This window comes from Rousettus aegyptiacus, unplaced genomic scaffold, assembly GCF_014176215.1.
Source record: "Rousettus aegyptiacus isolate mRouAeg1 unplaced genomic scaffold, mRouAeg1.p scaffold_m13_p_2, whole genome shotgun sequence".
NCBI lineage: Eukaryota > Metazoa > Chordata > Mammalia > Chiroptera > Pteropodidae > Rousettus > Rousettus aegyptiacus.
The window spans coordinates 109,184,728-109,208,621 of record NW_023416295.1 but is presented as its reverse complement, the minus strand read 5'-3'; the positions used below and the strand labels follow the sequence as shown (position 1 = coordinate 109,208,621).

At 34.7% G+C, this 23,894-nt stretch overlaps 1 protein-coding gene and 1 pseudogene across 1 annotated transcript in view; one reads left to right on the top strand and one right to left on the bottom strand.

Moving 5' to 3' along the window:
- Positions 1-403: 403 nt before the first annotated feature.
- On the bottom strand, positions 404-521 carry LOC118614638 (annotated as a pseudogene).
- An 8,066-nt stretch (positions 522-8,587) lies between these two features.
- Positions 8,588-23,894, top strand: part of OTOGL (otogelin like) — a 128,013-nt gene continuing 112,706 nt past the window's right edge. The window contains exons 1-7 of the mRNA XM_036237843.1: positions 8,588-8,647; positions 9,702-9,741; positions 10,665-10,713; positions 15,184-15,250; positions 16,942-17,040; positions 18,555-18,709; positions 23,202-23,323. Of these exons, the coding sequence (XP_036093736.1) occupies positions 8,596-8,647; positions 9,702-9,741; positions 10,665-10,713; positions 15,184-15,250; positions 16,942-17,040; positions 18,555-18,709; positions 23,202-23,323 (584 nt within the window). The 5' untranslated portion in view covers positions 8,588-8,595. The remainder of the gene's footprint in view (positions 8,648-9,701; positions 9,742-10,664; positions 10,714-15,183; positions 15,251-16,941; positions 17,041-18,554; positions 18,710-23,201; positions 23,324-23,894) is intronic.

Sequence of the window (23,894 nt, the reverse complement as noted above, 5' to 3'; positions counted from 1 at the left end):
GCTTTGCTTACCAGAAAAGAATGGGTATTAGTTCCCCTCTGTATATAGAGATACTATGCTCCTGTGACTTCTCCCATCTGTTTTCCAAGAAATAGTAGTCCTTGGCATAATTTGCAAGAGAAAGTTGAACTAGAGGCTTTCCTCTAGGCCTGGTGAAAGATTGCCCTGAAGAGAAAGCCCTCTCAAGTGTCAGCCAGGAAAAGGTCACACCAGCACCCCTAACTGCTCCATCTGCTGAAGCACTGAGCTTACAGACTCTTTAAATGGTTAATGCTACAACAATGTTGCATATAACTAACAACTTCAATTCTTTTTTTTTTTTTTTAAGGCGAAACAACCCTTGATTGACTTCGCAGATTGCAAGGACCTTGTCAGTTTACAATCCCTTATTTTTTATTTTTTATGCCTACAGCATCTGGTCTTCCTAAGTGGTCTCCCATCCAAGTACTAACCAGGCCTTCCCTGCTTAGCTTCCGAGATCAGATGGGATTGGGCTTGTTCAGGGTGGTATTACCGTAGACAACAACCCCAATTCTCAATGGTATACCACACATCTATTTTTCTGGCCCATGTGAGTCAGGTTTTTGAGGCTGTTTTAGGCTGGAGTTTTCTCCATGTGTTTTCTCATTCTCCTTGGACCAGCAGCTACCCAGGACATATTATTCTTCAGGTAGTTAGAAAAGTTCAAGAGAACAACCTAAAACTCAAGCACATTTAATGCCTCTTCTAGAATTGTATTTTTTAACATTACATTGGAAAGAAAAAGTTCTGTGACCGATTCAAACATCAATGGGAAGTCAAAATATACTTGTACTCCAGTGGGAGGCACTACAAAAGCACATAGAAAAGAGAAGACATATAATTCTAGAACTAGGAGAATATGAATGAAGAACTGGGAACAATAATCTGACCCAGTGGTCCCCAACTTTTTTGGTAACAGGGACTTGTGCTACTATGAAAATCTAATACCTGATAATCTGAGGTGGAGCTGAGGAGGTGATGCTAGTGCTGGAGAGCAGCTGCAAATAAAGATCAAGTTTCACTCACTTGCCCGCCTCTCATATCCTGCAGCGCAGCCTAGTTCCCAACAGGCCACGGACCGGTACCAGTCTGCGGTTCAGGGATTGGGGACCCCGACCTAATCCACCTAAGAGTGTACCTGCCTGCTGTTGTCTGCCTACTACCACCTGATTCTTAAATGAAAGTCTTCAAACTCAAGCACTCAGTGCCAAAAAGGCCTCTCAAATCCCCAATCGTGTCACAACTTCCCTGTGTCATTGAAGTTGTTTTACTCCCACTAATGTAGAACCGTAATAGAAGTCTTATAGGTTCTCCTGGATCTGACTATCGGGTAGCAGAAGAGTGAGCTGGGCTCAACACAGTACTTGAGACTGCTTCACAGTGTCTCATTTCTGTTCCACTTGCAGTGATCACTCACAACTTTCACCTTCTCTCTTATAGAATACCTTTCGAGAAGATTTTTATGGGAAAATGTAACATCTTTTAGTATATGTACATCCAGTTCTCCAGTTTTGCTATGTCTAAATGGATGATTTGGGGATCTTGGAGTAGAAGACCCCATCTTATGGTACGTCTTAGTAGAAAGCTATTGTCCCAAAATCTGCAGTTGGCAAGCTGGAGACTTAAGAGACCTCATGGTATGTTTCTTGTCCAAGTCCAAGTCCAAAGAAGGAAAAGACTGATGCTTCAGTTCAAGGAAGGTCAGGCAGGCATGGTGAATTCTTCCTTAATCACCTTCAGTTCTCTTCAGTCCTTCAATGAATTGGTTGAGGCCTACACACATCAGGGAGGGCAATCTACTTTACTCGGCCTGCCAACCCAAATTTTAATCTTCTCCAGAAACACCTTCACAGATACACTCCGAACGATATTCAACCAAATGTCTTATTATCCTGTGGTCCTGTGAAGTTGACACATAAAAGCTATCACAGTCATCCATTCTTAGTTCCTCTGTCTCAGTTATGCACCATTGCATGTGAAAGAATAAAATTCTAATCGAGTTAAATCAGGTAAAAAGAAAGTTATTGGATAGATGTAGTCATGGAAACCCAAATGTAGTGTTTTCTTTATCACTTTGCTTCCTTCTGAACATCTGCTCCATTCTCCTACTTCTCTTGCAGAATAGTTCTCTGCTTGCTTAACGACATGCACGTAACTGAAAAGCAGCTGCCATCTCTAATTCCTTGTGACCACAAAGCTCCATGGATCACCACCTATGACTACATGTGACTTTTATCTGATTTATATTTCAGTACCTGAGAAATTGAGTTGGATTGGTTGTAGGACCACCATATATAATTTTGCTTAGTGTCAAGTGCCTGTCCATGGTGGCCAGAAAATGTGAGCTCATCAGCTTCCTATTGCTGCTGTAATATAGCACCATAAACTTAGTGGCTTAAAACAACAGAAATTTATTGTCTTATAATTCTGAAGATCAGAAGTCTGAAATGAGTTTCACTATATTAAAATCAGGATGTTGGTGTGGCAGCATTCCTTCTGAAGACTCTAGGAGAGAATTCACTCCATTGCCTTTTTTAGCTTCTAGAATTTCCTGCAATTTGGAAGTTGTGGCTGCTTCTTTTATCTTCAAATCTCTCTTTCACTCTAACACTTCTGACTCCTTTCACTGTTAAGGACTCTTTTAATTACATTAGTCACCCCCCAAAAAGTTAAAGGAACTGTTAACTTAATTATACCTGCAAGTCTCTTTTGCCACGTAAGGCAAAATTCACAGGTTCTGACGTGGTTGTCTTTGGGGAGCCATAATTCAGCTTATGAGAGCGAGAGTCATAAAGATGTGTTGTCAGTGGAATAGAGGCTTTGTAGCCTCAGGTAGGAGTTTCTCCACATAAGAAGTATAGAAAGAGTGGACAATGTAAAGCATACTAACTTCATCTTCCCAGACAAGGACCTGCTCACTAGTGTGCACTGAGGCTGACCTTTGACCTCCACTTAATTTTTCCAGCTTCTGCTTCTTTTTCTTCTAATGGGATCTGTCAGTCCTCCTGTATTTGTGATTGACTTGCTTTTTTTCTTCTTACTAGAAATAACTCATTTGGTATTGAACTTCCACCAAAGCTAGATCCTCTATTATGATACAGATGCCTAATACCCTTAAACTCATAGATCAGAAAACACGGGATGTAGTGGAAGTGGGCTTGGGAATCTGTGCTACTAACATACTCCTTATGTAATTCTTACACACACCAAAGTTTGAAAACCACCACTGTATTCTAAGGTAAAACTGATAAACTTATTTTGTTAGAAGAAAAGACTGAAGAAAACCTTCCAAGGAAACTAGTATGTTTTCACTGCAACTTTTAGACGATGATGATAACAATTTTGCATGTAACTGAGTAAGACTCCAACTCGGTCTGAGAGCTGGGGAAGAGGTCATGTCGAGATAAGGGAGGAACATTTTTTGAGGCTGATCCGACCTTTATGTGACTCTCGAATCACAATGAAGCACTTGGTTTCTTCTAAGTTATGTTTTCATACTGATTTGTACTCTTTTGAAAACCACAATAATGCTGTGTCTGCAGAGGCAGTTTTTCTGAAGCAACTTTGCCAGTTTAGGGAAGGAAGAAGATAAAAAGCTGATGTTTGACACTCCAGAGTGGTTGCAATGTCTGTTGTCATAAACCAGGTTGTCAGGTGTCTGACTTGGACTTTTGGTGTTATATAAAGTCATCTTACCATACATTTAAGAATTTGAGGGTTTTTTTAAATATATTTTAAATAATTTGATTCAAATGTGATATATTTTGATATGCTTTCTTTATAAATTCATAGTTGTTTTGAATAATTGGGTAAAATTAATAGAAGTGTTAAATTAGATAAGTATTTACCTGTGAATCATAGCTGGCTCCACATCACAAATTTGTAATTCAGCTGGGAGAGTATGGGTCCCAGGCCTGGCTGGTCCCAGATCTGGCTGTGATCCGGGCTTGTGGCTAGGAATAAGATGCTAGATTTAGAATATTACATTAGTGTAGTAGGGCGCCTGCACCCAGCTCATGTAAGCATGATTCAGCTTATTGTTTCACACACGTGCGGCAGAATGCCACTATCGTACTCTGATGTATATGGAGCTCACGTGGTCACCTAACGTAGCAGAAGCACATTCCCTGCAATGGAACTGCGCTCCCCGCAACAGAAGCACGCTCCCTGCAATAAAGTTGGTTCCTGCTGTTTCATTCTCATGTCGGCCCCTCATGCATTTTTCCAGCTGGGTGTCTCACCACTGAAACCTTCCGTTTTCGATCAGTTCGGTGCTGTCAGAGAGTAAGTTGCAAAAACACAAAATAGTAACCTAGAAAATAAGCATATACAATTTTTGATAGTTGGTGGTTCTGTTGTTAGCAATATGGCAGATTAGAAAACCTAAAAATGTGCCATCTATAAAGTACTTGGACATATTGAATAAAATAAAATAGTCACCAATTTAAGTGGTTAAATGAGTTCATAAGGACGTAAGGGATATCATAGGAAGCCAAAAACAAAGCAGAAACTAGACTTGGCCTTCGATCACTTTGTGCTTGTGGTTTGAATTTATACTCTGTAGTCTGGGAACCCTCGAACTGAGAAATTAACACAAAATTCCTCAGAGCAACTGGCAGAAGTCAAAGTAAAATCTTTTTTTTGGAGCAGTATATCCTTCAACCCTGGCGGTAAAGAATTCCCATGGAAAATATCCTACTAGACATGAATCCAAAAATCAAAATTACAAAACCCATGATATAATTCACCCTAACTGCAAGAGGCAAACACAATAAACAACAGGGCTCGAAATTTCCTCCTCCTGAGAAATTTAAATAATATTGTTCCTTATCTACTCTAAAATAAATATATATAAAATAATTGAAGATATCAAATGGAATTGAAAACATGAGAAACCAGCTTCATATATATAGGTATATATATATGCATATATAGTGCACTATACAGTATAAATGCACAGTGCTCTAGTAGTTGAGAGGACGAAGAGAACAGCAGTAAACATTGGTATTATATGTTGAACCTGATGCTAAAATATTAATGAGAGAAAACTGAAGTTGTAGAACATTACTTCTTTCAAAATACCAGTTAGATATTGCAAATCAATGGCATCACAACAACTTGAAAAATAAATGTCTCTATAAAACATAACGACATTAATCTCTGAGGATGAGCTTTAAATTGAAATCAACACAGGTATCACTTATGACACATAATTATGTCTTTATTCAGAAAAGCAAAGATAGATGTCATTTGTAAATTAAATTATATAAAACAACTGAGAAGTTGCCAAGCAACACACTTCCTGAAAGCGTAAATAGACCACTGCAAAACTATCTTATAATAAGGCAGTTAAATTCATCATGATTAAAATCATGTCAAAGATATAGGATTCTTTTTGCTTGCTCAGTGATAACATAAATTCTGAATAAACTCACTGAAGGTGAAATGTGTTCGGTTTAGTAAAGCAAGTGAGGAATAATCTCATTTCACTAGTAGAATGTGATATGATGGGAATCAAATGTTATTTACTTTCTATTTGATCTCAATTAATGAAAAATGAGTGTTATACAAATCACCAAAAAAAAAAATTTTTCCCAAAGATGATGTACTTCACTAAAAATACCCTTCTAATTGATGTATAAACTATAAGGCCAACATCTTCCTATTTTTGCCAATTGTTTTTATGTGGTATGCTGAGGCCAATAGGCTGTCAGGTGTCAACTTTCTAAAGATCATATTCCATGTGGGAAAATGTGCAGTGCCCTTGTAGCAGAAAGAGAACTGTTCATTCCCTGCATTATGTGGTCACTTCGGACTTTTTATAAACTTAATATCTCTTCATAAGCTGGTGGCTGACTCACTTGTTGCCAAAGTTCCTTTGTCAGGGTAGAATGAAATATAAAAGCTGCCAACTAAATTTTGACAGTAATAACTAAATGTAGCACAGTCATACATTCCTTTTTTGTGGCTCTGGGTCTAATCTTTCATCTAAACTCTCTGTTCTATTGTAGCTATTCATGGAAGTCTATTTTGCCTATTTTCATGCAGCTTGCCATTTAATGTAATGAGTTTATAATGTAGTTAGTTGAAAAAGAACTTAGGATTTCTGTTATTGTTTTCTTTGCATTGCTCATTCTCTTTTACTAATCTCCTATCTTATGAGTTTGGGTGTGGAAGAAATAGATAGATAGCATACGCTAAACTTCTATCTATGAAAGAATGGTCACTCTGAGAATTCCTGCTATAATTTCTACTATTTTCTTTTCCAGACAAAACAAATTATAGTTTTTTAATGCATATAATTCAAAAGAGAAAAACAGGAATAAAAATGCCAGATGACAAAGCCTTGGAATTTCAATCATAACTGGTGAAAATGGCTGTGAAGATTTTGACTCAGAAGTTTAAAGATACTATATAAAATTTGAGATAAAAAGTTTAGTTATTACATTTGAATTAAGAATACAACATATGAAAGTTTATAGTAGAAGTAAATACTTCTTACATGGCTTTAATCTTTAGAAACAATTATGAGTATTATCAAAATATTTTTTGTAAACCATGATACTTTTAGAATTTTTCCATATGGGTATCACTTGTGAAAAATTTTAAGTAAAAAAAAAAAAAAACTGTCAAGCAGCTACTAAATTGGGAAAAAATAAACCTAAAGTATGATTTATTTATTCTTCATATTTTAGATTGACTTACATGAGAAACTATGAAGCCAAGATAAGCTGTTGTAAATTAAGGAAGGTACTTAATAATGTATATGAGTTATACACATTTCCACCATTTCCAGAGAGTCAGTGAGCATTCTGCATAAACAAAATTGTTGCCCTTAATTTTTAAATTTTTTTTGGAGGAAAATTATTGTTCTTTAAACAAATTTCAAGCTTACCCTTTTAATTTATTCGGTAGTCACATCTTCTTAAGTATCTAGAATATTTTCTAGTTTTTGATTATAGTTGAGTGGACACATATTTTTATATCAATATTTAGGATGCGACTATAGATAACTAAGCCTACCTATTTAGAATTATGTTGATTTATTGTGTAATTAGTTAAAGGTTAATAGTCTAATTAGTTTAAGAGTAATGACTAATAACCTTTCAATAAGTATTTATTAAACACATACTACATCTAAATTATTTAAACTTATCCATCAGAATTTTAAAATGAGTGTACATGTGCAAGTGTATGTGTGTGTAAGCACATAGCTACTTACAATTTTAGTGAAGTATCTGTGTGTCTTTATATTAAATCATGAATTTGTAGACAAACATCTTCACTTGGCTCATAGAATTAGTAATCATGTAGGCAACAGAAAGTGATTAAGATCATGTAGAGCAAGAGAAAATGATCATTGAATTTGGGACACAGGCAAGAAAATATTTGTGTAATTAATATTGGACATGCAATAATTAGAATGTCAAGGACACTTCACAGAAAAGACTCAAGTGATTGCTGAAGAGCTGTCTCAGTATAAGATGTTAAGAACTGGTGTGCTTTTTTGTCTCATAAGGTAATTCATGTGTAGCTAGACATTCCTCCATTCCTTAATACTGTGCCCCAATCTATTAAATGAGTTTGATAATAGTGCAGATAACTCATGGGATCTGCTATAAGAAATATGCAGTCATTATGTAAGCATGCCTTTCACTCATTTATGGGGCTTAGATCATCTCTACGGGATTCATTATAAAATATTAGAGCTGTTCTTTGATGCCAATTTAGGTAGTCAATCACTTCCAGAGAAGAATGTTCTTACTGCTGGAATATGAAGTCCTCCATTGTTTTCTAATTGGGTACTTGTCATAAAGGATGAAAAATGGGGTGTGAAGGGAAGGTTTTCAGGGCCAGGTGAGTTACTTTATTTTCTTCTTAAAGTCAAATATTAGAATATCATCTTTACGCGTTATTATCTACTTTTGTTGAAGAATGTTTAACAGAAATATCTGCAGGCACATGAATATATCGACTTAAACTATGCTGTAATAAGACCTGAGTCGAAAATATATACACATAATTTTAGTTTACTTTTCATTCTTAAAGTAAAATTTATGAGAACATCTAGACATTCTAAGACCAATTAATAGGATTTTACTTCACCTTTTCCAAACGATAGCAATTATTTTTTGGATAAAACACAGAGAATAGATGGACAATTAGGAATAATGACCTCTTATGACATCAAGTGATAACAGGGATTTTTTTTTTTTTCATACTGCTGTCTTTAGAAGTTATAAAAGGCTGATATAGACTAAAAAGGCGTATGATGTGCAAGAGCTGAGTAGGGCGTAATTAATACGGGCTCAGGTAAGAAGCTGCCATGCATTACTAATGAGAGACTCAGCCAAAGGGTTGCCTGCAAGTTCTAAAGCTTCAGATGCTGTATGTAGTTAGAGAGATAGGAATTCCTTTATGAATTATTTTATTACAAAGTTATATTTGTAAAAATCTGAGCACTGTACAAATACACATCCTTCTAAGATGCCATCCTAGTAAAGACCAACAATTTGGTTACATTTCAGGGAGAAAGTCTACATTGAAATGAACATTGTGAAAAAACTCAATTTAATGATACCTTGGAGTATATTCTTGCTTCAAATACTGCTGTTTTCATTACAAGGTAAGAATTCATATGCAGTTTTTACTTTATTTTATTGTATTTTAGTGTCTCTTGCAACTGATAGGAAGTTTCCTCTTATACTGTAAAGCACTTTGAAGTCACTAGAATGCATATATATTGTATGACAGCCAGATTATCTTTTTGAAAATTCTTAATAATGTAGATAATTTTGGACTTTCAGCTTTTTAAAAGTCTTTTTTTAAATGTTAAAATTATGCTTTTATTATGATATTCAACTGTACTGAAAAAAGCTCTGATGCTAACTTTTTCTCTTCTAAAAGATGATTTCAAACAGTTGTCTATGTAAACATATGAAATTTTATGATAAATAAATTGAGAAATTGACCACTTAAACTTTCTTCATGCCAGTAACCCGAAGAAAGGTTAAAAGATATTTTTAAGAAGTTCTTTGACATTTGGTGCTAGGAATTGATTTTCAATTATTTGTGTGTAACAATTTTATTTGTAAATTTATTTTTATAAAAGTTTTATGGAAAAAACATTTATTTACATTTACTTGTTAGTTTCTAATCTATGAAAAGGGCTGTATATTTTGGAGGTTGTAGAGAAACAGAGAGAAATTACTGAAATTACTAGAGAGGTCATAGACACTATCTTTTAATCCTAGTAATGACTGAAACTCCAAGGAGAAAATGTCATAGAGAGTTGAGAGCTGGAGTGGACTGTGGAGATAAACACCATTATTTTGTGATGCGTATGGTAACTTGCTTAAACTTAGCATTTGCTAAGCGGTAAGACCAAGATTAAAACTGGATCCTTGACTATAAGTCTAGTGCTCGTTCTACTGTAATGTGTCTCTGTGTGAATCTAGGTACACTGCTCCTTCTTTCTGGATTACCAGTTACTCTGATATCTCACAGGGAATTTGCCGGTCAAAATTCTTGAGAAAATGCAAAATAACTAACAGCAAAACTCAGTCTAAGTGTTAGAATTTAGGTTAAAATTTAGGTTAAAATAATCTATTTAATAATCAGAACATGTGACCAAGATGTTTGTATAATCTTTTTTTCTTACATATATTTATATTTGACAGGATATATTTGTGCATCATCCATGTTGACGGAAACATCAAAGTAAGAATTTCTTGTTTTTATGTACTTTAAAACATAAATATGACATTGAGTAAATTTCAGCAGATAACTATATCTGTTTTTAAAAAAATAAATAAAATATTTTATAAAATAAGGGCATGATATATAGTTCTTTAAAATGTTTCCACAAATTAATCATCAGACATTCAGTTCCTTACTTATGAGCCAAAAAAATTTCCTTTTATTTTAATTATGTGTTCTTGGTGGTGTCCAAAGACTGTAGATACTTAAGGGATATTACTTTCACTTCAAGATAGTTATATTCAGTAATTTACCTTTTTATATTGTTATTATCAATGTACACTGTGAATTACAAATGTGCTGTGTTTTAACACAGACTAAAACAATTTTTAATAATAAAACAAATAAAAATTTTTCTAGCAATAAATAATAAAAATTATTTTGGGACTAATGAAAAAGTGAATTCTATTTACCATTTGATTTTGATAAATCAAAGTATAATGTGCTTACATTAATATTAATCTTTCCTTTATAACAGGGAAAAGAGGTGAATTAAATATTGTGTTTGCAAAGTGTGGAACGTACTCTTGGCGAATACTTACCTCACTAGTTTTATAATGTGGAGAAAATATGCTTGCTGGTGCTACAATATTACACTATTTTGTTTATTTTCTCTATCTCAAAGTTCCTTCCTACAATTCAGTTTACATCAGAGACTGGAGAGATTTGAGGACACTCCCGAATTTTGTAAAATGAGAAGGCACCACCACCCAAATCTAACCCCTCCAAAAGGGGGAGGGGGGCCTTTTAAATGTTAAACCAAGAAAGACCTCTTTGATAAAGTGATGGAAAGCAGGAGGAAAACACCAGCTCTCTCTTGGGAAAGGCTTGTTCAGGTTGCCTTGGGGCCTTTGACTATACAAGTTCTTTTTGTTTTCTTCCAGAAGGGAATTTAATGAAAATCGACAGAAAAGAGCTCTTTTAGCAGCACAGGTAGGTTATGCCTCAGATGGAGAGAGAGGCAGAGAAATAATACATTCTGTTTCAGGACTCTGCTGTCACTTCAACAAAGAGACCTTTGTGGAAGGGAATGAAATGCTGAAAACAAGACAGGAAGGAGGAGGAAGAGGCAAAGTAATTTCTCTTCAGCTTTTCTACAACCCTCAAATTCATGCTTAGTTTAGATTTACTTGTTTATTGTCAGCTTAATGCTTTTAAGCCGTTCACCTCAGTTTCCTACAGATAGGCTCACATCATTTGTAGGCATTTAATCTCATCTACTTACCAGAAAATTTTTGTGGATTCAGAAATTAAGCACAATATCAGTCACGACAATGACAACAGAACAAATACAAACAAACGGGACAAAGAAAGGTGTAAATGATCTGAGTTAAATACTGCAAAAGAGCATTAGAGGTGTCCTGACAAACAGCTTTCATATTGTTTGATAAATCTAAATTACAGGTACTTCTGGAAAGGTACTCTTTTTGTTTTTGTTTTTGTTTGTTTGTTTGTTTTGAGTGGTGGAGTAGCCCTGAGCTTGAGGAGGTCTTTTCTCCTGGGTCCCTATAATTTATATAAAGATATTGGATACCATAATTGCAATTTCTCCAAACTAATCAGAATGTCTAAATGGATGGGTTAAAGAAATATCTTTCTACAAAAGATAGATGGTAAAATAGAGAATCCTAATCTAAAGGCATTTCTTTGGAAAGTGACATATTTGAGTATTTTTATAGCAAACAGCATATATACTTAAGGAGCCTGCTGTCGAATGCTGAAATGCAGTTAATTTCTGCTAGATTTTTTTGTAAATGTCTGAATTTTTATATTTTTTAATGTTAATTAAAGAGAATGAAACATAGACTTGATAGATCATTGTGATAATTTAGAAGACAGAACTATTTTATCAAGAGTGGAGATCTTTTTTTGTACTAGAGTGCGCAAAAGATTGTATGTGGAATGGAAACATTTTTTTTCTTTTTAAAAGTGTTTTGTGTACTTTAGTACTTATATATTATGTGAAGTGGTTAAAATAATTTTACCCTGAGAAATTTTAAGCACACATTTGCCAGCAGACCAATTGACGACAAAAAGATATCTGAATGACGCAGTAGAAAATCCTTTTTTTTTTTTTTTTTTTTGAGAAAAGCTGCATTCTGGTGAACTTGCTAGATTGCAGAACCTGTGAGATATACCCTAAAGTTGTCACACACAGTGACCTATTAATGGATTATCCTATTGTTCATGCAGATGTCTTTAGAATTTGTAAAATTTACTACAAAGGAGTTACGTTAATCTCTCCCTTTTGTAAAGAAGTGAGGAATGCATTTACCTTGTCTTGATTTCCCTTTGAGAGAATGAAGAGCAGGACACTTGCCCTTTTATTTTCTGTAGAATGTGTATCCAAATTATTTAATATTTGAACAAATTTTAAAAGAAGAAATGTTAAAGAAGGACAATGAGGTCATTATCATTGTTTAGGCTTGAAATGTCATCTTTTATAAGGCCATTCTAGTACATAGATTCACTCCCTAGTTCTAGGAAGACAGAACACTGATGGGCAAGTAAAGATTCAGAAATATGTTGGCAATGTGATGAACAATGAACAAAGAAAAGGTAGACGCAGACTTCTCTCAATGGTGTATTTGTGCCCTGCAGTGATCTCTTATCTAAAGATTGCATTTCCTGGTGCTTCTCATCCTCTTGTGGAGATGTAATCAGCAAGGAGAAAGAATGGGCTGTTCTTTTTTATCACTTATGTGAATATATGTATCCACTGCTTGGAAATTTTTTGTATTTGCACCACATTTTAAAATTCTTCGCTTGAAAGCAGGAGATGAGATCTAGACTTTGATGCATGTAATTTATTTAGGATGTTCAGTGAGGGAGAGAGAAAAGTGAGACTCGGAAGAGAGAACATCCAATACAGCTGCGTTAATGATAGGCGTTCTGCTTTGGGCATCTGGGGCTCAGTCTTGTTGGGGAATCCTCTGAGGAGCTATGCAGAATGTATTGTAGAATCATTTCTCCAAGGGATGGGGGAAGCTAGGGTACTCATCCACCAACATCTCTCTCTCTCTTTATTAAGGGTGGCCTTAAATCCTCTGGAAGGCACTTTCCATGGTCTGTCCTGCTTGGATTCTGTCCTCAGGCAGAGAGGGAAAGAAGCCAGTGTTTGAAGTTGGAGGCTTTCAATGTGCACAGAAACCCAGATGCAGGTGAAGTTGGAGGCGGTCTGAGAGGCGTCAACAGAATGTATACAGTCATGGTTCTAAACAATGGGATCATACTTTCAGTCAAGTTGGTATTTGTTGCTGACATACAAAGGATTATGCTAGAGAGACATAAACATGAATAGCAGTGTTTGTTATGTAGAAACTCAATGTCTAATGGAGGTAGGCCTGTAAAGAAATCATTTCTGTATAACACATTCATTGACTCTAAGATACAATTAATTTTTGCCATTATTTATATGACATAAAAAATAAAAATGTTCACCATTTCAAGTGTAAGATGCCATTCTGAGTTCAGAACTGTAAAAAAAATATTAAGAATTATGCATCATGTTTTAGCATTGATGAAATGTTGTAGTATGAGGCACAGAGTGCTGTCTGTGGTCATTAGGATGCTGTGGTAACCGGGAGACTGGCGTTCTAGGCAGTCATACTGAGCAATGCTAGGTAGTGAGAGAATATGGAGCAAAAGACAAGTTATATACTCTGACATTAGTCTAATGTTGTCCAGTGAATTTGCCAAATAAAAAAAATATGTAACATGTTTATAACACCTATTATTGTGTGCCTGGCACTATTCTTGCTGCTTTATTCATCCCATCTCACTTAATCCTCACAATTCTGAGAAGCAGTTACTGTCATTCTATTTCATAGATTGGAAAAATGAGGCTGAGCAGGTTAAATAATTTGTTCAAGGTTATAAACCTGTATGAAGCATTGCTGAAGTTACTATATACTTGTAGTGAGCATCAAAGATGATTTACTGGAGCCAAAGTAAGAAGATTTTGGTGTCAGTAATGTTGGTGATTGTGTTAGATTCTGGCAATTGGAAACAATATGGCTGGAGAGGGACTAAAACTTGCTGTCTTGGGGGAATCAAGGTCACAGACTCTTGTGAGTCTGAGTTAGTTTGGAGAGAAGGGCAAGAAGGGGAGATTAAACAGTGAGAATAAAACCCGGGAGGAATGAAAGCAGGAAACTATGAACTTGGGACCATGGCTTGGGCCAAGTAGTATAGAAAGGAGTCTTGAAGTAGTGAGTGTGAGAGTTTTTTCATCTGGTATGGGGCAGGTTTGACTGTTTAAAAAAAAGTACTTTGCCGGAAAATGTCAAAATAAAACTTTACGTGTAGGAAGGAAACCAGAATATGTTGAGAAAGGACTTTGTACTTAAAATCACATTCTCTATCCCCCTTTCTTCTTACCCAACACCCTTTCCAGTTTTTCTAACATTCTCTGGTACTCGAGTTGACAATTATGTGGCAAATTTTGGCAGTGTGTATTCTTCTGGTGAAAGTAAAACTATTGGAAATGAACAACATTGCCCCAGACTATACACTAAATTGGCATTGTTATAATAAAAATTCATAATTCATTAATTTTAGTAACCCACGATCATTTGCTACTATACCATATTACCCTCTAAAAGTTTTAAGGTTTTATCTGGGTTGCTTAGATTAATATAAATCTCATTCTTGCTAATTTTCTCTGTGTGAAGTACTATGCTGAAAATTTTACATACATTGTTTTATTTATGTTTACAGCTACACAACAAAGTAGGTATTATTGTTCCTATTTTATAGACAAGTAGAAGGAGAAGCTAAGAATTTAGGAAACTTGCCCAAGAGTACGTAATGGCAGAATCAGGACTCTAGCCAAAATCTGTCTGATTCTCTAATTTATGCTTTTAATTACTACCTTGGGATCTATAAAAATATATTTAACTGTTCCATAAACTTTAAAGGGCCAGCTCTTTGGAGAGTGAGGATGACACTCTCATTCTGCAGCAGCAAAAACTTCTGTGGATGGTGTCTTCACAAATAGGTCTCCAGCAGCTGGGGGCATCACTGTTGGTTCACTGGCCCCATGCGTTTTCACCAGACCCATCTGCACTTATAAGTATCAGAGAACTGCTACTTCTGCAAGCAGAGCAGTCAGTTAGCGCAAAAATTTGACACCAACCAGACTCTTCCAAGGTGAACGGGCAGGTAGAAGAATTGAGGTCAGAGAGGATAAAGAACTTGTTAAAGTCACGTAGGAGGCAAAACTACAACCCCGGGGAGCCCTTTCTGCCTCATTGAGTTTGCCTCAATAACCCAAGAAAATAGAAAGTCAGTACCTCATAATAATTTCTATATTTGTAGCTATTTTCCAGATTTTCTCATTTGCCTGCTTGGCTTGAATTAAATGATCTAATTCTCCTGAATTCTTATTTCTTTCTTTCAAAGTCTGAAGCAACTTCTCCAAGATATTTCTTCCACGAAGCTATTAATTGGGGTGAAAGCAAAATAAAAGGTCAGTGCTACATCTATGTTTTTGTATTTGCTTTCTCAAAAGACCCCTCTGGGTGATAAGTCAAATCAATTCTTTATTACTTCCACATAATACATGAAGGAAAATGAGCCAGGGTGGTAATAAGACTTAGTAATTATTTAGGTTCCCTTCATATAGAAATTTGAATTATTTTATGAAAATAAGAGGATTAAAACTTATTGAAAACTGGTAACTACATGACCAAAAGAGGTATCACTAGGTATCAGAAACTTATTTTCTAAAGCAATTACTTGCTCCTTGATCTCTGAAATATACAAGCTGCAGATAATTCCATTGATGGAGTTTGGCACCATGGGGTTTTGCTCTCACATCCGGTTTTTATTTACCAATTTTCCATTTCCATGAAGCAGAATGCTGATAGTTTGAAATTTGTGTTTTTCATTGAATTTAAAACAACAAGGATTTCTATTTTTGGCTTGATATATGTTTTCAAAGACTAAAAATGACTATAAATAAAAATTTAAAGGACATACATTTATTTATCTAAATATTTAGACACGTATTCATTGGAAAAATGCAAGATTGTTATATGATAAAATTTAAAGATAGCTTTTTCTTTTAGGAAAGAAAAACCGCATTTAAGCTTATGAAAAACACCTCCCCCCACCACTGATATTTATAATGAATGTTGAAACAGCTCATTTTTCTTCAGTTAAGACAGACTACTTGGAGAGTTGTCCATTTTTAAATGTAAAGACAAATTTTAGATCAATTAATCTTAAGGTAGAAGTTCCTAATTCTTGTCTCTGGCAGAACCATGATTAAATTACTGCAGTTAGGTAAGTGCCCTCATGGCCTTAACATATTCTAGAGAGGTCCAATCTTTAGTAATACTTTTCAGTGTCTCAAAGATATCCTCTAGTTCTCTTGATGTGTTACTTAAATCCTTCTCATTTCAGTTTTGTCAGTTGCCTCTTGTCCTCTCCTTATTAGAGAAAAAAATTTCACTATGATTCCTTTGCATTTTTAAAACTTGCTCAGGAGCTCATAGTTTATTGCTTCCTCTTTTCAACATAATCCTTTGGGATTTTTTCCTTCTGTGAAGAAACAATATTTTTGGTGACAGCCAGCAGTGATTCCGGCTTCTGCTCCATTAGAATTAAGTATAGGTCAGAAAAAATTTATAACTGAGCCTGAGAATTAATATACAAGCTTCCAACGAAATATTAAATAATTCTGTTAAAAAATGGGAATTTCCTTTTGAGTTTTATATTTTGCCTGATCCCTCGAGCTAATAATGGACACTACCTTTTAATACGGCACTTGCTCCCGAAGAAGGAGCCCATTGGACGTGCAGCCAGTGCCAAACTCCATCAACGGAATCATCTGCAGCTCGTGTATTTCTGGTTCTCATCATCTGGGACAAGGATTCCTTACATGGGAACTTGACCTTTCAATTGCTTGGAGGAGGCTAACCTTTGCTCTCAGAGTAGTTTGATGTGAAAGCCTGTCTTGCTTGTTTCACAGCCCACATAATGAAATGAACTAGATAAAGACATGACGTGCTTAATTCTTTAGCTCATCAAGGCAAGAAGCCCAAGGTTCTGTTTGAATTAACAATGGTAACAGTCCAAGCTAAATCTTGACATATTATGTTTATAAAAACTGATGCACTCCGGGAGATAACATTTTTTTTTTTTTTTGCCCCTCAGGTTCTTGTCCTCATGAATGCCTTAACGGAGCTTTCTGTTCTAAGACTGGTACATGTGACTGTCAGATATTTCAGGCGCTTGGGACAAGGTGCCAGATTGGTAAGTTTCAGGGATACTTATGAGAGAATTACGAGATGTCGAAGAAAACATTAAAGCATAATTTGCTGTCTTAGTGTTCATCCATTGGGAGTTGGAACAATATATTGTATATTAACTCAAGGGCTCACAATTCATTCTCAGTAATTTAGAAACAATATAAAAGAAAATAGATATGCCCACTTTCCCTTTTTATCTCTCTATTTCCTCAGGTGTTTTTTCTGCTTTAGATGGAACTGGCCATTAAAACCAGGTTCTTATTCATCTCTCTCTCTCTCTTTTGCTTGATAAATTAGATTTATTATTCAGGGACACACATTCTTTTTGACTTTGAATTAATTGGATATTCTGTACATAAAATGGAAATAATATTGAGAGTTCTTGAAAGCAGAGGGTTCTTAAAGAATATTTTGACCCACAGTGTCTAGGTTAGGATCCTATATTAATAATGATCAATAGATATCCATTTGTGGCATGAATATTTACTGAGGATCTACTAAATTCCAGGCTAGGGGATACTATATTGAATAATACAGACATGTTTCCCATTCTCTTGTCAGTTACGATCTAGAGGAGAAGACTAACACACAACAGATACACATTAATCACACTTATGACACTTACTGTAAAGAAAGTGTTAGATTCTGTGAAAATTTACAACAGAGATAAGGGAGAGAAGACTGCCTGAATAGTGAATCATTTCATGCTTTTTCCTGAAAAGGCCTAAATTGGCCAAGGCTAAATTTAGGAAAAAAATATAAAAAGAAACACAATGACTGTGCCTTATCTTCATACTCTCTATAGAGGGTATTAGAATATTTTATACATATTGAATGCTCAATAAATGTCACTGATGTTCATATAATTCTGAAGGGAAGGGCCCAGAAAATCAAAGTAGAATAGAGAGCTGTCCACAGGGTGAGAAGGGAGGTAGGCATGAAGACAATAGGAGATGAAGTTGTATGATTTAAGACAAACATTGCCTAAAATTTGGCCAGTTTGAGGTCTTAAATTCCAGCATACTTTGGATGACGAATCCCCAGACATATAAACATGATTTTCTTTGTCAGTGGTTATTTTTCTCTCTGGATTCTATTAAAATATTGTTGAAAGAATGACAGAGTCTGGAACACTCTCATGCTGCCTAAGCTAATTTTTAGGATGCTAACTGGTGACGTTTTATTTTCTGAGATTATATTGCTTTATTGCTATCGCCTTTATTTACTGTATTACCCTCCCTACTCTTCCTTTCTTTCAGGATCTTCCTTTGGAAGCAAAAATTACAGAGAATTTTCTAACATAAACTCTTTCTTCAAAACAACTTAGAGACCATGTTTTTCTTCAGGGGAGTTTATAGTTTTGAGAACAACCAGTAATTTTATGTTTCTTATTTCTTCCTATGATATTGATGACCAAAGAAGAAAGTACCTATTTTAATGAACCTACCATGACTGAACCTTGTCAGAAACAGGTGTAATTTATTTAATTCTACTAAGTTTTATCCTATTTCTTTTCAGTGCCAAACATGGGCAATGGCAGAGATGGGATTTGCAAAACCTGGGGACAGTACCACTTTGAAACTTTTGACGGCATCTACTATTACTTCCCAGGAAACTGTTCTTACATTTTTGCAAAGGACTGTGGTAATTTGGAGCCTCGGTACACTGTATGGGTAAGTGGTCTTAGGGTATAATTAACTTAACATTTATTTTTGGTGATGTCTGTATTTTTAAAGTACTGAAAAAATGATGGGAAATATGTAATAATCGTATCATGAATACTTAGGACTCTGGTTGGTTCTTAATGAAATGGATAAAATTTGCAACTGTATTGAGAATAGTTCTATCAAGATGATTTAAGGCTGGGAGAAGGAGGATTTGAATCCATGTAGGAGGGGTTTACTGGCGATGTAGAAATGTCCATATCATGGATGTCGTAATATCAACTCCAGTTGATATCCGTGTTCTTCAGGGGTTTTTTGATCATTTTGAAGAGGGAATGGGTCCAGGCACCCACTACATTACTCATATATAGTTCCTTCTCGCCACTTTCAGTGTGATGCCACCTGGATAAATTTTTAAAAGAGCGCCCTTCAGTATGAACCCAGGAATGCATTTACGAAATGGAGTGTATAATTTACATAAGCACAGGCTAGAGGATAGGTGGATTGATATGATATGACTTACCTCAGAGAGTTTGCTCTTTCAGAATTCTTGCTTCAAATGCGTTCTTAAGAGCCATCTCAAAAAGTAAGTTACAGAGTGGCTCTAGGTAAAGTAAGGAAGTTAGGGCCCTCTTTCCCTGCCCACTATCCTCCCCTGGATTTCCAGATATCTTAAAGCACACCTAGAAAACTGCTCTGCTGTCCTGTTCAAATGCAAAATTCTCCATAGCTATCATTTGTTTGAATCTCTGTTTTCTTTTTCCTTTCAACTTACACTGGACTTGCCTAAAATTTTTTCCTCTCCTAGATGAGGCAAATATAAAAAGTAGGACTTGAGCTTTTCAAGAACCACAACTCCTTATGACCCAGAAAGAAAATGAGGTCCATTGAAAGTTAACTTATGAGGCAGAAAGATAAAGAAATTAGAGGTCTCTTTAGACAGGAGTTAGTGAAATGCACCTGGGCTCCTGTTCTCAGCCCCCAGCTGTTCTTTACTCCTTCACTGTCTTCCTGGATTTATCACTGAAACACCTTCTTATTCCCTCACTGAATTATTCTTGTTCAGTGTCCCATCCTTTCAAGGACTAAGGTGTCAGCTAGATAATCTACCCTTTGATAATAACACACAATGCCTAACTATGCCTCCAGAGTTAATAGAAATTGTTTCTACTTGGCTGTTTTAGTTGGTGGAATTCGCTTTCAAATCAACAAATCCTTTTATTTTAAATATTATCTTTTCCCTGATTATAGAAGTAGTTCACTTCACTTGTAGAAAATGTGAAACATTTAGAGAAGTCTAAAAAATAATACTAGAATTATCAGTCAAGAGTTAGCATTGCTAATGGCTTCGTGTAGTTCCTTCTACACTTTTTTCTTCTGGATTTTATACCCATTTATGATATCGAAATCATACTATATATAATTTTCTATTCTATGTTTTCACCTAATTTTATATCAACAACTTTCTTCCATGTAAAATATCCTTGACAAACACAAACTTTATAAGCTAGATTTGTCCTAACTTATGAAATACTCAAATTATTTATGCCCCATTTTAGAAATTTAGGTTTAAAAAATATTGTCAGCATTTTAAAAGATGTGTTGATAAATATCTTTATGCATATATTTTAATACTTTTGATTCTTTTTTCTTTAAATTTGATTTTATTTTTATTAATATATGTACATAATTTTAAAATTTTTTTCAAGGAATACAAAATAAAACAAAAAAATAGTGCCTGCCTTCCTTCGCTCCCCACCCCCAACGGAAGTGTGTTTCTTCAAAGGCAATTACTTCAACTCTTTTAGCTGTTTCTCCTTACTTTTATTTTACCTGTGTAAATATACTATTTTTTCTTTATTTTTGAAAGTTAGGCCTTATTTGTTCACCTCCTACTATGGAAAAGGAGGAATCATCTCTGTTATGTCACCTTTCCTGCCCTAACACACACATACACTTTCCTTCCCTCTTTCTAATAGATTTTTAACACCATTTTTGGTTAAATAATATGTGGTTTTTACATTTGTTGTCATTTACATATTATACATATATTAATAATCATATAAGTATAATTTGGAGCTAAGCCCAATATTATGATTTTATCTCTTTTCTTTGTACATTTTATCTCTTTGCTGCATTTTCTATACTGTGATCATTAATTTTTTCCCCTCTAAACTCTCTCTGTGAAACTCATCTCAGTATGGTCAGATACTTTAGGCAGTCCCTCAGTTTCTCTTTCCCCCATGAGATGTCCATTTCTATTTTTTGTTTTCTGCTCCAACTGAGACTGGTTGCTTTTGAGCTTACTACATACACCTTGCACTTGGGATTTCTCTTCACCATTCTCCTGGAGGATTTCGTTCTTCTGCCTCTTGTACTGGTTTCCCTGTTTCTTGGATCCAGTGAAATGCCTAGTGATCCCTGAACTTTGTTCATACTTGAGAGAGAGTCTCTCAAAATCTTAATGGATGCTCTGAACGTGTGAACAGTGTTTATTTGTAGTTATGATTAAGCAGAGACCCATGTCCTCTTTTTTGTTTACTCATTTGTTTTAATTGGCTACATTTTCAAGTTGCTTTCTGGAAAGAAAAGATACTTCCCTGGAAAGTCTGCATGAAAGTGAAGATTTCGAAAACTTGATTATAATTTGGAAATTACATTCAGAATTTTGAAATTCAATCCATTCTGATTTTTAATTAGTTTTGGAATGGTATTTTTTTTCTCTTCTCTTTCAAAATTTTCTCTCGTCCTCTTTCAGAAATTCTGTCATTTGGCTATTGGATAGCCTGAACTGAGTGACTGATTCTTTAATTTTCTCACTATTTTTGATCCTTTTGTTTTTTTGGTTTACATTTTGGGAAATTTATTTCCAACTTTTAGATTTGTATCTTCCAGTTATATGTTTCTCTTAGGATATTGTCAATATCCAATTATTTATTTTTTATTTTAGAATTTCATTTTTAACAGAATTTTCTTTTTGTTTCCTGAGTGGCATATATTTACTTTTCTCTCTAAAGATATTATTAATATTAATAATATTAATCCATATTATTATGAATTTTCAGAAGTTTATTTTTCAGAATTATTGTTGATTCTTTTGCTATTTCTTTTAAAAATCTATCTATCTTTCAGGCTGCAAGCCTTTATCAAATGAATGTTTATTCACATTTGAGAATTAAGCTTTAAAGGCTGATTAGAAGCTCTCAATATATGGATAGGTGCTTGCTTACCTGGTGGGAGATTGAGCAGGGAGCATATGGTTTCATTAGATAAGCCCCAGGCATGAGTATTTGTATTTCTTTTTTCCATGTTGTTTCTCAAAACAAAACAAAACAAAACAAAAAATCCTCCAGTATCCTGCCTGAGGTCAGATGCCTGGATTCCTTGATACTGTCAACATTTTAAGCATACTCCTCCTTCAGGTTTTTGTACTTGCTATTCCCTTTGCCTAGAATGGTCTTCTAAGTATCCATATGGTTTGCTTTTAATACTGCCTTCATCTTTACTAGAGTTTCTTCCCATCAATTAGGCTTTCATTAATCACGCAACCTAAAATTGCCCCCAATCCTCGACAAACTCTTGATCCCCTTTGTCTGCTTAATGTTTCTCCTTCATGTCATCTAGAATAGCATATATTTTAATTATATTTAATTATATTTTTTACTAACTGTTTTATAAGTTCCATGGGGGCAGGCATTTTTGTTTGTTTTGTTGACTGCTGCATCCCTAGAGTCTAGAATAGTGCCTAGTAGGTAAAAAGGGATCAATAAAAGTTGCTAATTATTCATTAAATTAATGTATATATTATATTCTTATAATATTAAAGCTCTATCTTATCATTGGTGATTTTGCTTATCACTTTGGTGCTTAGAAAGTTCTTTTCCATATACAGTTATTTATATTTTCTTTCTGTTATTTTATACTTTATTTTTTGGACCTTCTGAAATTAATTTTGGAATGGGGTATTATTCTCCTTTTTTCTACTTTTCCTCCTCCTCTTCTTTGCTTTCATTTTTCTTTTTACTAGTAAACTAGTTTTTCCATCGAATTTTTGAGAAATAATCTTTCTTCCCTAAAGTGTCTGGGAAATTTTATCTTATTAGGTTATTGTCACTGTTGCAACTATTACATATCACTTTATGTAGAGCTCTATTTGAAGCTCTATTTATGACTCTCTAACAGGTAAAAAAAACCATGAGCATCAACATTACAAATGTGTTTCTTTGTGGTGCTCTATATAGTCTTCCTGTCAGAACTAATTTTTTCCAATATAGACCATGTTTTAAAATGTTGAATTAACTTGTATTATGAAGTTAATTCTGTTGTCCAGTTTTTGAGATGAATGTTTCTTTTCTCTTTAAAATCCTAAACATAGTTATAATTTTGTAAAGTGCCATAGGACAAATGATGCTACAGAATTGTGGACATACAGTGTAGTTTCGGTAACTCGAAAATGTATATTTGTTTGTTCCTATCTTTTCTTTTTTTTTCTCCCTTTAAGGTTCATAACAGCCCTAAGTGCCTTGGTTCAGTGTATTATTGTTATCGGTCAATCAGCTTGTTCTTTTCTGACCAAGAGGAAATTCAAATTTATGGGCATGAAATAAAAAAGGATGGAATCAGGTAAGATATGATAAATAATATAATGAAAATAACATCATAAATTAATAGCCTTTCCAAACATCTCAACTGGAAAAGAATTGTGGAGAGTAGGAAGAGAGGATTTCTTTTCAACAATAAACTTAAAGTTCTATCATACAGATATTAAAACTTCAGTAGGTTTCAAGACCAATCAGGTGGCCAGGAATCTAACCAGTTTAACCTTCCTAATGCTTATGTAGGATACAAATATGTTTACATAGGTGGAAAAAAGATTTCATATATTTTTCTAAGAGAGGTTTAGGAAATACTGTCAAAGTTTAAGTCTTCAATTATTTTTGCCCTCTTTCTTATATCTTTTTTCTTTTTTTCCTTTTTTTTCTTTTTCCTTTTTTTTTTTTTTTTTTTTGTTGAAGGAGAAACTTAAAACTAAACCTCTGCAAGTCTTTTTCAAATTTGTATGAACGAAGCTTGGGTGTCACCTGAGATCAGTGCTCTGAAAAAGATTTAGAGCCATATGTAACCAGTCTTCTTGACTAGATCAGAGAGGAGGCCACTTCTGGTTTCCTGTCTGGCAAGAATAGGATCTCAGAGT